Source organism: Colobus angolensis, unplaced genomic scaffold (assembly GCF_000951035.1).
Source record: "Colobus angolensis palliatus isolate OR3802 unplaced genomic scaffold, Cang.pa_1.0 Scaffold302, whole genome shotgun sequence".
Classification (NCBI taxonomy): Eukaryota; Metazoa; Chordata; class Mammalia; order Primates; family Cercopithecidae; genus Colobus; species Colobus angolensis.
Genome location: NW_012116289.1, coordinates 3,618,133 through 3,638,531, shown reverse-complemented (window position 1 = coordinate 3,638,531; position 20,399 = coordinate 3,618,133). Strand labels below are relative to the sequence as shown.

General features: G+C 34.1%; 1 protein-coding gene across 4 annotated transcripts in view; it reads left to right on the top strand.

Annotated features, from left to right (window-relative positions):
• The window catches only part of SEPT7 (septin 7), a 100,365-nt gene extending 80,821 nt beyond the window's left edge, over positions 1-19,544 (top strand). For 3 of the 4 annotated variants that reach the window (XM_011950165.1, XM_011950166.1, XM_011950167.1), the window contains 4 exons: positions 4,748-4,873; positions 12,429-12,564; positions 17,314-17,453; positions 18,492-19,544. In XM_011950165.1, the coding sequence (XP_011805555.1) occupies positions 4,748-4,873; positions 12,429-12,564; positions 17,314-17,453; positions 18,492-18,531 (442 nt within the window). In that variant the 3' untranslated portion in view covers positions 18,532-19,544. Of the gene's footprint in view, positions 1-4,747; positions 4,874-12,395; positions 12,565-17,313; positions 17,454-18,491 lie in introns of all 4 variants that reach the window. The other variant, XM_011950164.1, reaches the window with a different exon arrangement.
• Positions 19,545-20,399: the final 855 nt, after the last annotated feature.

Below are 20,399 nucleotides of genomic sequence, written 5' to 3'. Positions count from 1 at the left end.
CTATATTCAGTCTAGCAATGAAGTAAGCACTACATGTAGATGATTCTTTCTCCAAGGTTTTGAAGTCATGAGCAAGTTACGAAATAATTTGTCTAGGGATACATAGGAAAATTAGTCTCTTTACTTTATCATTATACTTGTGTTGAGGTTTATTACTGAAATAACTATGGAAAGTGAAATAGAAGAGGCTCTTTTTTCTTAATGTGAAAAACTTGTGAAAACTATATAAGGGAAGGCTAGTTTTTGAGTCAAAAGCTAGAATTTGAATGTTAAAAGGTGCACATCCTGATAGCTGGTGAGTAGGTCACATTTTATGTACTGGAACACAGTGAACAAAACCAATTTTCCCATCAGGTGAGAAAAAGAAACCCCTCAATTGTGTCTTGCACACCTGCTGAAAGAGAAGGAAAGCCTATGGGAGCAAGACATTGAGGCCATCCTGATTAGAGGACCAGGACTAATAAAGAGGATCTCTTACTAATGAATTAGAAAAGCAGCAGCAGAGAGGGAAAAAGTGTAATAGGACTAGAGATGTTAGTATACAAGGAACAGAAGGGGCATCAAAATGATCCTCAGTGTTTTCATGTTGAGACACATTCCTTCCTCTCCTTACCACACTCTGCATTTCCCACTTCTGTCTCTTGCTTCTCTACGCCTTTACCACATACTCTCTTTAACCTTCGGTTTTAGGTGTCTGTCTCAAGTTGATATCCATTCATTTTCATACCCCTACTTTCCCAAAACAGAAGAATCTCTTTAGCTATGTAAAGAGAGGTAGTAACATAAATATGGATAATAGTTGGAAATCATGGAATAACAAGGTCATTCTCAAAGTGAGAAGTGAGGGGGAAAATTTAAGAGAGTCAAACTGCTACCTCAAGAAATATAGTAGAGATGAGAGTGAATTTTGAAGTTGAATAAATTGGCATGTAATTGATCTTTATTTTCAAAGGAGCCGGTGTTCTTGGTAGGAACTACATGATAGAGTTGATTCAGCAGTTGGAGCCGGTGTTCTTGGTAGGAACTACATGATAGAGTTGATTCAGCAGTTGGAGCCGGTGTTCTTGGTAGGAACTACATGATAGAGTTGATTTAGCAGTTGGGATTGCCAGGCCTCACTTAGTGAAGAAGACCAAATGCACGAGAAGGTCATCCTCTGGGTTTTGAGAATACAAAACTTCAGGCTCTATTATGAACTATTCCCTTCCTCTTCCATTCTTATAGTGTGACTTCAAAAGAATATGTATTAATAATATAATCTGCTGTGACAGTATATAAGTAGAGAATGTTTAATAAATACTAATTACCATTGCATTCCTCTTGTTTTTAAATCTTCTATGGTACTTGCCCAGTGCTTGACATGGTGGCATTCTATAACTTTTTCTTATGTATTTTAAAAGTATACAATCAATAATTGCCTACAAAGCTAAAACACTGTAGAGAGGAAAGCTAGGTACTGAGTCAGAGACTACTTTGTTGAGGTGGACTCTCAGTGTGTTGCCCAGGCAGGAATGCAGTGGCGCGATCTTTGCTCACTACAACCTCCACCCAGGTTCAAGCAATTCTCCTGCTTCAGCCTCCCGAGTAGCTGGGATTACAGGCATGCGCCACCACACCTGGCTAATTTTTGTATTTTTAGTAGAGACAGGGTTTCACTGTGTTGGCCAGGCTGGTCTCAAACTCCTGACCTCAAGTGAGCCTCCTGCCTTGGCCTCCCACAGTGCTGGGATTACAGATGTGAGCCACCACACCTGCCCGGCCCAGAGGCTACTTTGAATATTCAAGGGTTCACAGGCTGGCAGCTAGTAAGGGGCTTCCCTAGTATAAGCATTACAGAGCAAATTGACCATGCCTGCAGGAAGATTTAATAGAGCAGAGCAGCAAGACTTTTATGCCTAAAAATTCTAAAGTTATTAAAAATATGTATATTTAATTTAGCTCATGTCTTTAAGACAAAGCCATCTAGTGGATATTTAATACTTACTTGAAGGAAGGAAATACAGTACCAATATCAATATTGCAGATGTCTGTAAATCCCAAATAATTGAAATCTTGCAGGTCAAAGGAATAGTGATTGCTTCTAAGAAAGAGGCAAATTCAAAGAAGTTCTCTTGCTAATTGAGAGAACTGACTTACTCCAGGCAAACCAAGGAAGACGATGGAAAGGAGGAAAATTATACAGATATTTTCAGGGTGTGGAGATGGATGTTTCAGAAATCAAATGGGGAAAGAAAACAAAAGGAGAACAGAAAGAGTTATGGTATCAGCAATGGGAAATGGAAGAGACAAATTCCTGAAACTGGGGAAAACTGTATTGCAAATTACCAGATTATTTTGAGAATGGAGGAGTGGGTCAAATCATAAAATGAAAAAGCGTATTTAATTAAATGGAAATAAAGACTTTTATAACCTGAAAAAATCAGAATTATGTAGTCGTATAGAAGACTTTAGTGATTTCAGTAAAAGGGAAAATTATCTAAAATGTTAGATGACACTAACAAAAATAACTTAACAGTTAGTAAATTCACCTTACTTTTATTTTACACATTCACACAAACATTTCATGTAAGTATTCTTCCTTAGGACCTTTAATGATTTTTCAGTGATGCAGTGATGATATGTAATATGTAATAACTAAAATCAGGCCATGTGCAGTGGTTCACACCTGTAATCCCAGCACTTTGGGAGGTCAAGGTAAGAGAATTGCTTGAGCTCAGGAGTTCAAGACTGGCCTGGTGAAACCTCGTCTCTACTAAAAATACAAAAAATAGTCGGGCATGGTGGTGCATACCTGTAGTCCCAGCTACTCAGGAGGCTGAGGTGGGAGGATGGTTTGAGCCTGAAAGGCAGAGATTGTAGTGAGCCGAGATCGTACCACTGCATTCCATCCAGCCTGGGCGACAGAGCGAGACCCTGTATCGAAAGAAAAGAAAAATTACATAAACATTGTTTTATATTGGCATAGGTGTTTGTTATTATTCTCAACTTAAACTGGTAACAAAAATTTATTCCAAAAAGTGTTTATCATATCTCAGCTTCAATCTTGAGTTACGAATTTTGTTAAAATTCCTATCTGCTATCTGCATTGGGGCATAAAAGCTAATGGCATGTTCCTTGTCCTTGTAAAGGGGAGCTTACAGGTGAAGAGGTATGATGTCACCTGTGACATATACTTTTACCAAAAATGAATGACAACCAAGGAGAAAATGGTCATGGTTGGAATGCTTTGATGTCAAGGCTGGGAAAAAGGTTTCCAAAGTAGTTGAAGTCTTTAACGAGAGATTGACAAATTAGCATGAACTGTTCAGTGTCAACCACCAGATATGCCAGGAGTAGGGAGCTACCTGACTTTCCTGGAGTGGTAGAGCTTTAGAAGTAACTGTTGTGGCTATAAGAGAACGTGAATTTATTAAGGGACAGAGTCTGGGAGATGAGATTTTTGGAAAAACCAGACTTAGGACTAAGGAGGTGAACTATCAGAGAATTGCATGGAAATGTCGGTACGAAATGAATCAGAGTGATTGGATATCACATTTTATTCACAAAGAGGGAGATTCAAGAAGCCGGATTGTGAAGTAACAGTAAAGGTTTTCTGGATGTAAGGAATGATAAAAACAGTACAACGATATACTTCTTTCTTTTTTTTTTTCTTTTAAGACGGTGTCTCGCTCGTGTACTCAGGGTGGAGTGCAATGTGCGATCTTGGCTCACTACAACCTCCACCTCCTGGGTTCAAGCTATTCTCCTGCCTCAGCCTCCCAAGTAGCTGGGATTACAGGTGCCCGCCACCACACCCGGCTGATTTTTGTATTTTTAGTAGAGATGGGGTTCCACCATGTTGGCCAGGCTGGTCTCGAACCCCTGAGCTCAGGCAATCCGCCTGCCCCAGCCTCGAAAAGTGTTGGGATTACAGGCGTGAGCCAGTGTGCTCAGCCAACAATACACTTTTTTGTTTGTCTCCCAGAAAGGAGTTTTAGTAAAGTGGTGAAAATGAATGATGGCAGATACAGGTAGTCTGAGATAAAATGGATGATGAGAAGAGGGAGGACTGACAATAGAGTATTGCCACACCATGTATATCCAAGAACACTACATTGGTAAAGGATATCCATAGAGTAGCTAAGGGTATCTTCAGTGTCTTGAATTATTAAATAATGATGACATCATCTCATGTATTGTAGACTTATCTCATGTATTGATTTTATATATGATAGAAATGCTGTAAGCAAAAATTTGTTTAACCAAAATACATTCACTAGACAGTTTGAAGAAATAGAAAACTACTCTAAAATTTCCTTGTTTGAAAACAACTTGATATGTGATCTGAAATTTATTATTATGTATTAATAAAAACTCATATATTACCTTAGTAATATTGCTAAAAGGCAGTTTCTTTTAGATTTTATAAGCTTCAGTAGTAGCTAATCTTGTCTAGTTTTTAAATAGGTAATACAAAGATGAATACTCTTTCATAGAAAGGTCATCCTTCAGTAACTGCTTTGGGGGATTTATGGGTCTTAAAATCTCATTGGAATCTAAATTTGGTGTCAAGTCAGCTTATTTTTTGTTGGTCTACCTTGAGTGTAAATGAAAACAGATGAATGCCACCTTCCTTAACAATAGTCTTTTTCATTTTAAATCTGAAATTTTTGTTTTGGTAAAATTTTGAATTTATATTAAAGCTTTTTAAGTTTTTTTTCCCCCTAGCTATTAATAGAAGCAAACTCTTGCTGTTTATTTATGACAGAACACACATGCAGGACTTGAAAGATGTTACTAATAATGTCCACTATGAGAACTACAGAAGCAGAAAACTTGCAGCTGTGACTTATAATGGAGTTGATAATAACAAGAATAAAGGGCAGCTGACTAAGTAAGTATGAATTGTTTTCGCCAAAAAAGGTATTATTTCTGTAGTCAGTAATCATATTGTTTCCTTTTCATTAAATTTCTCCTGGCTACTCAGTAGAAAATGTGGATAGTGTTCTCTATGCACAGCAGCATAAATTTATATTGTTTTGCTTTAATAGTAGAAGCTTTTTTGAATGAACCATTTTGATAGCATTTTCACTTACAGATTATGTGGATACAAAGGACAGGCTTTAACAAAAGGAATATTTAAATGAATTTATTCTTGGTTACCTTCTCTATTCCTATTCCAGGGAGTGAATTAGCTGGAGTTTCGTTTTCTTATTTTGGTTGTTAGAGTGGTATAAGTGACTACAAAGTGTGTAGCTTTGCCCTGTTGAGCTTATATCTCAAGCTGTGGTGGTTTCATGTTGGGGTCGAAAAAGGAGATGTGTGAGGAAGCTGGTAACCATGTCTGTGTCCTACTTTTTAAAAATCTGTCATTATTGAAGATCATAATTACATCATATGTCACTTAATGGGGATACATTTCTGAGAAATGTGTCATTGGGCTATTTTGTCATTCTGTAAACATCATAGAGTACCTGCACAAACCTAGATGGTACAGCCTTCTACCCACCTAGGTTATGTGGTACAGCTGTTCCTTGTAGGCTGTAAACTTATATAGCATGTTACTGTACTGAATGTTATAGACAGTTGTAACATAATGTTAAGTATTCGTGTATGTAAACATAGAAAAGGTGCAGTAAAAATACAGTATAAAAGATTAAAAATGGTATATCTGTATAGGGCACTTGGTTTGGAGTTTGCAGGACTGGAAGTTGCTCTGGATGAGTCAGTGAGTGAGCAGTGAGTGAATGTGAAGGCCTAGGACGCTACTGTACACTGCAGTGGACTTGATGAACACTGTATAGTTAGGCTATACTAAATTTATTTCTTAAATTTGTCTTCAATAATATTTTTTGCTGTAACTTTTTATTTTATAATAACTTAAATTTTAGAAAACTTTTTGATTCTTTTGTAGTAACAGTTAGCTTAAAACACAAACACATTGAACAAATGTACAAAAGTATTATCTTTGTAATCTTATTCTATAAGCTTTTTTCTATTTTAGAAGTTCTTTCTTTTTTCACTTAAAACTTTTTTTTTTTTGGTTAAAAACGAAGACATAAACACACATTAGCCTAGGCCTACTCAGGGTCAAGATCATCAAGATGCTACTGGGCAGTAGGAATTTTTTAGTTCCTATGGGCCATCATCATGTATGCCATCCCTTGTTTACTGAAATGTCATTATGCAGTGCATAGCTGTATTGCAAAACCATTTTAAATAACGTGCATTTGTAGCTAGGTGTCATCTACCATTAGAAGATAATCCTGAAGGATCAACTATATAAATAAGAAAGACAAGTTCTCAAAGTAGCTATAGTGTTTTCCATAGTGGTTAACATGCCTCATAGTGGAATAGAAAAATGTCCCTTCTTAAATGTTTAAAATACAAGATTCTGTTTGAGGTAAGCCTCAATATGTGAACAAAAGGAAGGCTTTTTATCTCTTTTTAACAAAATGTGTATTAACTTTGGCATAAAAATGTAAGGATCCATCATAGTGAATATTGTTCATAAAATCCTAATTCACTTTAAACTCATTATCATTAACGATGAACTTTTTAACTCATTAAAAGAAACATATACATAAAGCTACTGATAATTTTGTATGTTAAAAGAAAATACTACTAGTACATATTTTTTGTTAAATATATGTACTTATTCAATATGTTTTTTTAAACATTTGTTATGTTGTAGATATAAGGAATTATTTATTTGTTCCTGTGTCTCAAATATAAGGCTTTTTAAAGTAGTGCAGTATCATTAAGATCATTACAGTATCATTAAGTATTTTTCTGCATATACAAAATTCTACTGTGTGAATACGTGAGTTAAACTATATCCTAGGTGAAAGCATAAATAGTAGAATTCTACTGGAAATATATCTCTTAAAGAGAGGAATCATGACCATACTTTGCCTATGCATATAAAAAAAAGAAATGTTTGCATTGTTAAAAATCAAATTGCCCCAGGGGCGAGCATAATATTTTATGCTAATAATAAATAGGAAAATAAACATTTTACAACATCAAGCCAAATGGGGAATGGCTGTAACTGGAATAGATATTTGATATGATTTGATAAATTAGATTGTTACTACTTCATTGAATAACACATACTGAACCTGAAAGAAATCACTTAGAAGTTTTATCTATTGGTTGTATCTTGCATTGTCTTGAAAATGTTAGCAATTTCAAAAAATATTTTTGTTAAATTTTTCTTTAAAAATCATTAACAACTTATGGTGCTTTAGCTGATGTAAGGTGCTTTTCCTCATAGGTCAGTACATATCCATGAATAACTGAAAAGAGAGACTAATGTTTAAATAAGTGAAGTAAGCAGGTGTGAGTTTAGGCTTATTTTAATGTTCTTTTGTATTGCTCTCATGCGACTCTCCATAGCAGTATATTCTTTGACAGTGGTTGTGGGGAGGGGTTGAGAGTTACAAAAATTTTGGAATGGAAGGTGAACCTATTGAAAATTTATAGTTAAATTGATCTTTGGCAATGTATGTTTCACAAAGTGCTAATCACACTTTGGTTTTAGAATATAAGCTAAACTTTTTAAAGATGTTAGACATTGAATAGTAAAATACATTCATGTGCCACATAATGATGTTTCAGTCAATGACTGACTGCATGTATGACAAGATCCCATAATATTGTGTGTCTGTACCATAGAGCCTAAGTGTGTAGTAGGTTATACTGTCTAGGGTTATGTAAGTACACTCTGTGTTGTTGACACAATGACAAATGAATTTCTCAGAATGTATCCCCATTATTAAGCAGTGCATAACTGTAGATCAGTTTATCTTATATTTAATTTTCTGAGATAGTTTTGGGCAAACTATAGCGTCTGTTGAAACATGAAATAAAAATTAAAAATATATGTGTAGTTGTCTGAAAATGTACCTTTCTATTATGTCAATAGCCCTAGAACAGTTCTGTTTTAGAGGAACTTAAAACAAGAATTAGATTGTGTGGTTTCAATCTGAAGAATAGCTGAACTTGTCCAGTCAGCTGTAATTTGTCTCAAGGTTAGATCTGGAGAAGTGGATGCTGTTCTTAGCAGCTATCCAGTAATTACAGCTGTTTCTGACAAAGAAAGTATGGAGCCATCCAAGTACTTACATCCTTAGAGAATGCATCTTGCATCCCTGTATGGAGGTTGATGGGTGGTTGAAAGCCACAGAAAGGCTAACCTCTCAAATCAAAGAAAATTCAGCAAGGGTTTATAAAGGAAAGGGGAGAAGAGTTGGTCATATCTAGATTGCTGATCTCTTAAAGGAGGTGATCCCCAGTAAGAGGAGGGCCATCTTTTTTTTTTTGCTAAACTTCCTTCTTGAAGTTTTATCTGCCTCCTTTTTCCTTGATCTTCCTTGTACCCCTTTACTTAAAATCACATTTTATTGGTAACTCTTTTTCAGAACTGATGTCTATCATTGGTACCAATTGTGACAGTAGATACCCTGCTCCAAGATGGGACACACCCTAGTCTCTCTTTGCCTTATGTTTATTTTTCTGTTCTCTATAGCCTTCTCCATCAGTCATTTTGGGAAAACTTTATAAGTAAATGACTGAAAATACAGGTTTCAAAGGCAGATTCTCAGAATTCTTGATACATGACAGAGTTTTCATTGATCTAAATAGAAATAAAGACAATTGACTGAAAATTTCAAGTTTCAAAAAAATTAAACTTAGTTATATCTTTTACTCTTTATTCTTGTCCTTTCATGAAATTATAATGATAATAGTTGGCAGTTTTGTTTATGTTTGGTTTTAATACTCTCACGTGGCAAAACAAAATGTTGGCAACCCTTATTACTCAAAATTTTTGGAAGTTTTTATATTGATCTTTGAAATTATTGAAGTGAAATTTCTTTGGAAAATTTTGCCTAGTGACCTACTGACCACTGGAGCAAAAGTATGTAAATCCACTTGCTTAATTGTTCTTTAGGAAAGACCACACACATAATTTAAATGAAACATGATTGTTTTGTTACACTGCAAATGTGAGTCATGTGTAATGCAGCAAAGTAGAACTTGACTAGGCCAATCCTTATGTGGTGGCTGTAATTCTCTTACTGGTCACATGAAGGGATGTGGCTTGCAGGAATTTTAACCTTATAAAGACAACTCTAGAAGGAGCTAAGTCTTTGGGGATTTAGTTTCATATTCGGGTTATGTTGGAACCATTTTCTTTTTCTTGTTTTACTAAGTTTTTTTCATTTCTTTGGGTTTTTAATTTCACTGATAGGTTTATAAGCTTTACCACTATATGTGGGTGGGTAAGAGTTTCCTGTTAAAAAGCAGGCAGGCAATGATATAACTTAAATAGTTTTTCCAGCCATTTAATAAAAGGTTTACTTGGAAAAAAATAGTAAATGTGAAGATAAAAAGTGATCCCCCTACATTTTCTACATTGTAAGCACAATTTTTTGTTTCGATTTTCTAAAAATTAATAAAGATGACTAGAAGTGAGGTGTTAATTTAAAAATTAAAAATTCGAAAGATCATTTTTACTGGTGAGAGAGTTCAAAAAATTCATTTTAAATATGCATAAACATTTTTTCACAGTATTTGAGTATATTTGGTCAGATTATTTTTACAAGGCTAAAAAACTTACAGTATCTTAACTGTTAAATAATTGCAAATTTCTTTTAGAAACACACATTTAGCATATTTAAAACTTCGAACAGACTTTCAGAAGATAAGTGCACAGCATATTTTTATAGTGATTTAATGTAATGATTATGAACGTAATTTGGGAAATAAATCAGCTTTAGTGAATTTTACTGTAAACTTTTTATTTAGGGCACATACCTTAATAATTTAATTGTGAAAGCTATGCATTTGCCTTTAATTGCAGCTTTTAGCATGCTTTATTTTAAATGTGCTAAATCACTAATTTTTGTTCCTGTGGATATGATACAGTTGAAGGCATGTATGGCAGGGGATTTTACTATACAGGGATTTTTAATACTTAAATTTTGAATTTAAAAGAAGATTTTTTTTTTTCTTTGAGATGGAGTCCTGCTCTGTCACCCAGAGTGGAGTACAGTGGCACAATCTTGGCTCACTGCAACGTCTGCCTCCTGAGTTCAAACAATTCTCCTGCCTCAGCCTCCCAAGTAGCTGGAATTACAGGCGTGTGCCACCACACCCAGCTAATTTTTGTATTTTTAGTAGAGATGGGGTTTCACCATGTTGGCCAGGCTGATCTCGAACTCCTGACTTTGTGATCTGCCCACCTTGGCCTCCTAAACTGCTAGGATTGCAGGTGTGAGTCACTGTGCCTGGCCTAAAAGAAGATTTGAAACATCATTGCATGTTTTCTCGGCAGTCTCTTATTTTCCCCTTAGAATTATTTAAATAATAATTTAGGTGGCAAAATTACCTGATCCTTCCCAAGGATAAACATTTTATAGATGAGTTGTATAAGTAGGAATAGATATTTCTGTCTGATTTCTAATTTAATATATTTACAATCACAATTATATTATTGGATAATCTTAAATTACTTAAATATACATATTCAGTTACTTAAGGTTAGCAATTAAATAATTGTTTTTAGATTATTTTCTAGAGACTAAGAAATATTTTTGGGGTGTTACGGGACAGTGGGAATTACAGACTCTGAAAATCTAACAGAAGCTTTGGACCCTTTCACCGGAAGAATGCTGGCAAACACAAACACACATTTGGTATGCTGTTTCAGGGCAGTCACTGACACTGGGTATGCTCAAGAGATCAGAGGCAACTATATTAAAAACACCTGCCATTAATATGAGGAATATATTATTAAGCATCTCAACTTTTACAAAAAAAGTTATATTTACACTTGGAAATGTATTTCATCTGACTCCACTTTTAAAATGCATGTTCTTGTTCTAAGTTAATATGTCTGGTTAGTTTCATTTTCAGAACTTTTGATTCATTGTTTAATTGGAAAAATATGTGGCAGGTTTGCATGTAGAAGTAAGTTTTCTTTTGGTGAAGAAATATCCTTGAGTTAAATAACATTTTATTCTAATTTATGCAATTGTGAAAACAGATCATCTTAATCATAGCATTACATCACATCTTTGTTCTTCCTTTTTGTTAAGAAAAACTAGTAGCCAATGTTCGGTCCTTTTTGTTTTGTTTCTAACGTTTTCTGTCTAGCTCTCTTGCCTGCTTCCTTGATAGAAAAGAAAATTTCTGTGATGGTCAGAAATATTTAGCCTAATAAGGAGAAAAGTCACAATAATAAGAGTGTGTAAAATCAGGGTTAAAATGACTAGCCTTAAAGTTATGGGTGAAATCCAAGGTCTGGTTTTTGTTTTTAAGCCGTGAGTTAATTCTTTTTTTAAAAACGTAGTGTATTGCAATAAAATTTACCCATTTAAAATATAAACCTCAATGGTCAAAGCCTGTTTTTATGGAGGCAAAACAAGTATGCTTTATTAACAAAGTCAAAGAAGTACTTATCTCTTTAATTTGTCCTAGGGTATTGAATGATTTTCAGAGATTCTCTAAGCAAAGAGCCCATTTTCTGCTCCTTTGCTAAAAGCACTAGGTACTTTGGCATTCTCTTGTGTCTCTGTGAGAAAGTATATTAGCCTTAACATAAAGCCCACCTGTAAATATATCTCAGTGTGAAAATTTTGAACACAATTCTTCAAGGAGATTTGAATCCATGGGACTTTAACGTCAACAGAGTGAACTTTTTTTTTTTTTTTTAACTATGCTTATGTCTATTTTTTGGCATTTAAAAATAATTATTAACAAAATATTTGCTCCTGATTATCTCTAAAGTATGTGTGTGTGTTTTAAATCACTGAACGTCTTTAAAACTTAAGACAATGAAGTATTTGAGTTAAATGGAATGAATTTTCAAGAGCATTGAAGTTATAAGGGACCTAGAAATATCCTGTATGCCTAAATAGTGCTCTAAGTATTGACTAGTAGTTGTTTCCAGCATATCAGTTCAGTTACCAAAACAAATAATAATTTTTGTGTTCTTAGTAGCTGTTTTAGAAGAGACGGTAACACTTGAAATTTTGGTAAAAAAATTTTGGTAAAAATATTCTACATATGTTAACTTCATTACTTATTTTCTGTTTTTCATGTTAAAATGTTGTTTAAAGAACAATATTAAATGATTTTCATCTAATGTTTTATTCTGTGAATGTATTTTGGGAATTTTTTCCCATTTTCCTTCTACAGTTTATTTGGTATGTCATCCTTAGATTTGATATGCAGTAGGTTTAGAAAACATCTTTGTTTTTTAGATTTTTTTTCATAATAATCAAGTTTTATATATGAAATATGGAAAGAAGTTCTAGGTTATAAATATATTAATAATGACATACATATATAGCATCTCATTTGTTTTCATCAGCTGTTTCATAGTTCTGTATTATAATTTTTATTCACAGACATTTAATGATTACCCTTGATATTCATGACAGGAGCCCTCTGGCACAAATGGAAGAAGAAAGAAGGGAGCATGTAGCTAAAATGAAGAAGATGGAGATGGAGATGGAGCAGATGTTGGAGATGAAGGTCAAAGAAAAAGTTCAAAAACTGAAGGACTCTGAAGCTGAGGTAATTGGTCTTAATATTCCATCTCTTAGCAGACATTGTGTTCCTTTTTAAGTAGTGTCTTCAGTAAAATTTATAGATAAAATAACCTTTTATGCATGTTTTTTTCAAAATTAATACCCTAGTGTAACAAAATGGAGAAATTTCTAGAAGCAAGTACTGTGTTTATAATAATATATGCTTCAATATGTAAGTGCTTGGACATAGTATATTAGGTAGGACAGTGTAATAGAATACTTACAATGAATTATTAAAGTTACGATGAACAAGTTTGAGTTGTGAAAAAATAAAATTACAAACCATTCCATACAGGTGGCATAAGAACACTATAGATGAGAGTTTGGGGGTGGATGTATGCACAAAAAGTAGTGTTAGGATAATAATAATTGACCATACTTATTTGTGTATGAATGAAAAAGAGGGAAATAACCTTTATTGAACTAAAGATATGCCTGGATAAATTACACACAATTAAAGGAGAGAAAATTAGGGAATGTGATAATTTTTGTTAAGGTTGGGCCTTTCTTATTTATAATGTAGTGTCAAGGTAATTCCTCATGTACAACATTGGGCAGGGTAATGACAAAACATCCCAGAAGATGTATCTACTATTTTGAAACACTTCTAGATGTTGAGTTATACATTTAGTTTCTATTAATCAAAAAGACCTTGGAGACATTTCCTTCAATAGGTGGCAAGAAAGAAAAGACAGAGAAAAAGATAAACTGAACATAAGAATCCATAGAACAGTTAGTTTGATAGATGTCTGAGAATAGTAGGACACTATGGGTAATCCCAAAATAAATCAGTGATTTCAGTATGAAGTTTTCTCCACATAAATTTGTTATAATTAAAAATTATAAAATAGGCTGGGCATGGTGGCTCATGCCTGTAACGCCTGCGCTTTGGGAGGCTGAGGCAGGCAGATCACTTGAGTTCAGGAGTTTGAGACTAGCCGGGCCAACATGGTGAAACCCTATCTCTATTAAAAATACAAAAATTAGCTGGGTGTGGTGGTGAGTACCTGTAATCCCAGCTACTTGGGAGGCTGAGGCTGGAAAATGGCTTGACCTTGGGAGGCGGAGGTTGTACTTAGCCAAGATCACATCACTGCACTCCAACCTGGGCGACAGATCGAGACTTTGCCTTCAAAAAAAACAAAACAAAACAAAACAACAAACGAAAAAATCCTATAAAATAATAAATTATTTTAAAATATGTGAGATGAAGGCCAGGTGTGGTGGCTCACATCTGTAATCCCGGCAGTTTGGGAGACCAAAGAAGGATTGCTTGAGTCCAGGAGTTTGAGACCAGCCTAGGCAATATGGCAAGACTCAATCTCTACAAAAAATTTTTAAAAATAACTGGGCATGGTGGCATGCGCCTATGGTCCCAGCTACTCAGGAGGCTGAGGCAGGAGGATTACTTGAGCCTGGGAGATCGAGGCTGTAGTGAACCATGATTGTGCTACTGTACCCCAGCCTGGGTGACAGAGCTAGACCTTGTCTCAAAATTATATATATACATAATTTATGGATGGATTTATATATATATATATATGGATGACAGTAATATAAAATATTTTTAAAATAATCTTTAATGATAAAATTTAGTAAGATCCCTGTGTTTTATGTGGCTTCACTGATATTTGTATCTAAGTATATTAAGAAGAGATTCAGATCTCTTCTGTTATATTCTTAGAGTTGATCCCATTGCTTTTGTAATTACTGCATAAAATACGGAAACCTTTTTTGACTAAAGGCTTAACAGAAGTACTGTAATCCATTGAGTAAATAGAATGCATGACATGAAAATATTAAATAATTTCGAGGAAATGTTTTTATTCCACATCATTTCTCTTACATTATTGGGCTTTTCTTGTAATTTCTTACTAAAATCTTTCACTGTTGTTATATTTGTAGTGAATTTAATTTAGCCGGGATATGGAATAATTCCTCCTGGTTTGAGGTTGCTGAGCACTACAGGACTAGCATCCCTGGCACTGCCACTAAATGCTAATGGCAGTGCCCTCCTATCATTGGGCAAACCAAAATGTGCATGCACACACACTTGCTTGCAATCAAGAATCACTGTCTTATCTGTTTCTATTGTATTATAAATGAATAATTAAAGTTCTTAACATGACATTTTGGAGATTAATTTATCAGCCTGTTAGATATATGCATTGAATCTCTACCTCTTCAGTAATTCACATATAATCTGGAAAATCTATATCCAAAGGGGGGTTGAAAAACAGGAATAATCGAGTCTACTACATTATCTCCACACTTAGATTCCATTGAGAATCTAAAAGTAGTTTAACTTATATTTGAGGCAAATGTATTTTAGGACATGTTGCTAAGAGTAAATATTACAAATAAGTAATTGTGAATCTGTAGCCAAGGAACCCTTTGGGAATTTTCATGATTACTATCAATGGTGAAGATAGTTTTGAATAGTTCTTTGAAGGATGGAATGTTAACATTTAAAGGACCTGTGAAGAGCTCTGGGCCAAGGTTCCCACCAGATACTCTTAAGCCATTAGAGAATTAGGCATGCTCATTCTAGATTCTTTGTCTTTTATGAAACCACATCTAGAGTGTATTTACCAACATCCCTGTGGTAATGAGTTTGCAAATCATCATGTATATGATACATGATATATATTATGTAAATATGATACATGTGAATACATAAATAGGTAAAGAAACCCTTTTAGCCTTGTTTAATACAGTTTCTCCTTAAATCCATTATGCTGGAAATACTTGTTTGGGGCACAACTAGCAGCACAGTACATCAGTCACAGCACCAAGCATCTTTCATTTATTGTGTTGTCTGGTGCACACCACAGCCCTACAAGGTAGATATTATTGCCCATCTCTCCTTTATAGATAAGAAGAAGGATCCATTAACTTAGTATGCCAGCATTTGAACCCAGTTAATTTTTAAGTTTGCTATTAATTGCTAGATAGGTTCACAGTCCTGTTTTTCACAACTTTAGAATGGAAAAGCTCTGAAAACTGCAAACCCTAACATGAACTAGGTTTTAATCCTACATATTGTGAATATTTATATATTTTACTGAAACAAATAAAAAGTAATGTGTTTGATTATACTTGCTGCCCCAGATAGCCCAGAAGGTATTTTATAAATATAGAATGTACTTATTTCTAAACAGTGTTGTGGTTTTAATAATTGAAAAATGTTGAACTTCGAAAGGCGTCTGACCCCATGGGTTTCTTAAGAGTGAGATTGTGACCTATACCTTTATCTGCATTCAGTTAACACAAAAGATAATTACTTACATGTAACATAAATGTAAGTTAAAGAATGATGACCACTGTAAGCCTACCACCTGGCTTAAAAAAATAGAATGTTATCAACTCATTTGAAGACCCTGTGTGCCTGTCCCCTATTGTATCTCTCTCTCTCTCATTCCCAGAGGTAACTACTATTCCGAATTGTGTATATGTGATTCCCTTGCATTTAAAAAAAATAACTAGAGACATTTTCTTATGTTCCTACTTTCTCACGTTTGTTAGTAACTTGTTTGCTGTCATCAGGAAGATTTTACCTCAGATTTACTCATGTTTGCTTAAGTGTGTCTTAGGTGATTCTGTTTTGTAAGAATTGCATGAAATAATTCAAATAGGAATAAATCTGAAGTCACTTCGGGCTTGCAAAAAAGAAAAATTGTATGCAAAGTTATATAATATATAATATGTATATTATATATATAATAATGTTATATATGAATTAACATTATGTTAATGTTAACTCACCAATGTAGTAAAATCTATAACAGAACATAATTCCTGGATAACCGAAGGTTTTGAATAGTCCTTGGATATTTGGCATAGGAGGATTTAATCTGCTTTTTAAAATTTGTTGACTTTTTTTTTTTCAGAAATGGATTGACTTGCACCTAAATGAAATTATTTATCTAATGATCTCTTGGACTTAAAGCCCTTTGTTTCTGCAGTTACTTTGCATGAGTGTTTACTACCTCTCAGTCAGCATTCTTTACAGCATTAATACACACAGGAGGAAGGACCACCTGCGTTAGAATCACTGTAACTTGTTGAAAATCCACATTTCCAAACTGAACACCCAGATATTCTAATTCAGTACATCTGAGTGAGGTTCAGGATTCTGTATGTTTAACAAACATCCCAGGTGATTTGCATGAAGACCAATGTCTGAGAACCACTGCTTACAGAAATCAGAGTACTTTACTGGCATCTTTGAACTCTTAGGATCCTAAACTACCTGCTTTCTTTTTCCTTGTCTTAGCTTTCTAAACTTGGAATTAGGAGGTTTATTCAAGTCCTGGTTCTTCCACTTTCTGGCTAGCAATCTTGGGCAAGTCATTTAAATTCTGCAACTGTGTCCTCATCTGTATAATAAGAACAGTGATGTCTTCACTGCCCAGCCTCCAGCATATTTGTGATTAAAGAAAAATGAGATAAGATAGTAATTTTCCATTATAAAGTACTCCATCCACACTGTTAAGTTTGTTGCTTTTTTTTTTTTTTTTTTTTTTTTTTACTGTTTCCCAAGATTATTGTCTTGGGTCGCTGGCCTTTTGGGTGGGTCCTAAAGTAGGAGGAGTCCTTGACAGTGCTTTCCAGGTAGTACTCTGAATTTACAATAGAGCTATTCAATGCTCATACTCCTATCATTAGGGTGTCTGGATGAAACGTACTTCTTCTGATTTCTTAGTTTTGTTTTATATACTGTGCTATGATTTAGCTCCAGCGGCGCCATGAACAAATGAAAAAGAATTTGGAAGCACAGCACAAAGAATTAGAGGAAAAACGTCGTCAGTTTGAGGATGAGAAAGCAAACTGGGAAGCTCAACAACGTATTTTAGAACAACAGAACTCTTCGAGGTAACTAATAGCAGATTACTAATAAATTAATGTATTAATGAAATTAATGTGTGTATTAATGTTTTAAAGAATTGTTTTCCTATTTATTTAAAAAACATTAGAATAACACTTAAAAAGTCATCACCCATTATCATGCATTCCAAACACAATGGTTTTCATGGATAAATATTTTTATATGGATGGATACAGTCTGTGTCCATTAGCAGTATTTTTTCAGTACATCTTTCATGACTTAATCTTCATAATTATGATTTAGCAGCTTCATAACATTCTCCCCAGTTAACTCACCTTAATTGGATTTCTTACCTCCTCTCCCCAATTGTTGGACATAAGGGTTGTTTTCAATTTTTGGCACACAAAGGGAACATTCTTCAAAATCTATTACATATTTAGGAATATGTTTTAACTGTACTGGATTATGTTTTTACAATAAAATTCTTAAGACAAAATATTAGATATTTAATTTCCTTTACAGCTAATCAATTACTTTCTCTTAATTTATACAAAATTCAATAATATTTGAATTTTTGGTTTTCTTTTCTTTAATAGTTTTATTTAAAACTGAAAAGTGGCATTCCTATAAGGATTATATGGTTTTTCCTCGTTACTAAACATTTTCAGATTTGACATTTGTTCTACTACACTATACTATTAACATTTTACCCAAAGTAGAGGAAAATAGATTTGTAAAAGCAGTTGCACTGCAGAATGCAAATGACAGTGGGGGAAAAGAACACCCTATTTGATGCTAGTTGATATTTTTTAGTTTGTGCTGTTTCATTTGGAAATAATTGTTCTTGTATATTAAAATTGGGTTTTGCCATATTTTTTACTATTTATCCTGGAGTTTTGTCAAATATTTGTCTAAGAAAATACTATTATAGAATAACATTGTCTTGGCTGTTTACTTCTAAGTCTTTTAATTTTTTTCAGTGAAAAAGTATCTGAAAATCCCAACATTGTTGTAATCGGGTTAGCTGCTGTTGTCATGTTTATCAAATGGTTACTCATCTTGGTTATTTCCCTTTCATCATTTAGAACCTTGGAAAAGAACAAGAAGAAAGGGAAGATCTTTTAAACTCTCTATTGACCACCAGTTACGTATTAGTTGCCAATATGCCAGCTTGGACATCAGTGTTTGTTGGATCCGTTTGACCAATTTGCACCAGTTTTATCCATAATGATGGATTTAACAGCATGACAAAAATTATTTTTTTGTTTGTTGTTCTTGATGGAGATTAAGATGCCTTGAATTGTCTAGGGTGTTGTGTACTTAGAAAGTAACAGCTCTAAGTACCTTTCCTACATTTTCTTTTTCTTTTTTTATTAAACAGATATTTTCAGTTTAATGCAAGAGAACATTTTACTGTTGTACAATCATGTTCTGGTGGTTTGATTGTTTACAGGATATTCCAAAATAAAAGGACTCTGGTAGGTTTTCATTGAGGATAAATTGCCATAATATGATGCAAACTGTGCTTCTCTGATAATTATAATACAGAGGTTCCATTCAGTGCAGCATATACAATAATGTAATTTAGTCTGACACAGTTGACCCTATTTTTGACACTTCCATTGTTTAAAAATACACATGGAAAAAAAAAACCCTATATGCTTACAGTGCACCTAGAGCTTTTTTATAACAACCTCTTTTTGTTTGTTTTGGATTCTTTAAATATATATTATTCTCATTTAGTGCCCTCTTTAGCCAGAATCTCATTACTGCTTCATTTTTGTAATAACATTTAATTTAGATATTTTCCATATATTGGCCCAGCTAAAATAGAATATAGCATCTTTCATATGGTAGGAACCAACAAGGAAACTTTCCTTTAACTCCCTTTTTACACTTTATGGTAAGTAGCAGGGGGGAAAATGCATTTATAGATCATTTCTAGGCAAAATTGTGAAGCTAATGACCAACCTGTTTCTACCTATATGCAGTGTCTTTATTTTACTAGAAATGGTAATCATGGCCTCTTGAAGAGAAAAAAGTCACCATTCTGCATTTAGCTGTATTCATATATTGCATTTCTGTATTTTTTGTTTGTATTGTAAAAAATTCACATAATAAACGATGTTGTGATGTAATAGTGTGTGGGGTCTTAAATATCTTACAGTCGGCGTACTAGACTAGAGTATGTTTGGGAAGAAGCTTTTCAACTTGAGTTTGCCTCCTCTACGATGACATCTCTTATATGCTTGTCTTATTGAGAATGCATATGTGCTGTTTTCTAATTTAAGAGATACCATATCTCTATTCATTTCTATCTCTCATTTGTATACTTATTTTTCTGAGATCAATTTTTTTTTTTCCCCCAGACAGGGTCTTGCTTCATTGCCCAGGCTGGAGTACACAAACATGACTCACTGCAGCCTCAACCCTCTGGACTCAAGCAGTCCTCCTGCCTCAGCCCCCTTGAGTAGCTGGATTGCAGGCGTGTACCACGATGCCTGGCTAATTTTTCTATTTTTTGTAGAGATGGGGTTTCATTATGTTGCCCAGGCTGATCTCAAACTCTTAAGCTCAAGTGATCCACCTACCTCAGCCTCCCAAAATTCTGGGATTACAGGCATGAGCCATCATGCCCGGCCTCTGAGAACAGTTTCTAACTCATTCAGATTAGGTATACTCTCAAGTTCCTGGAAACTGAAATTTTTTTAACTGGAAAGAGGGTGGTGTAATTTCTTTTCTCAAGGTCAAGTGACATAGATTTTAACATAATGCATAATTTTAGTAAGAAATTAAGTAATTAATGTAGCTCAGTTTATTATTTTGAAATGTTTTACCCTGTTTACATTTTAAAAGTAAAGACCTAAGCAGAGGGAATAATTATAAGTCAATAGCAGAGAGATTGTTGTTTGGGTGTTTATTTTTTTCCGTTTTTGTGTTGAGAGATTGGGTTAACACCTCTAGCCAAAAATGTTTGGTTTTAGGGAGGCTAA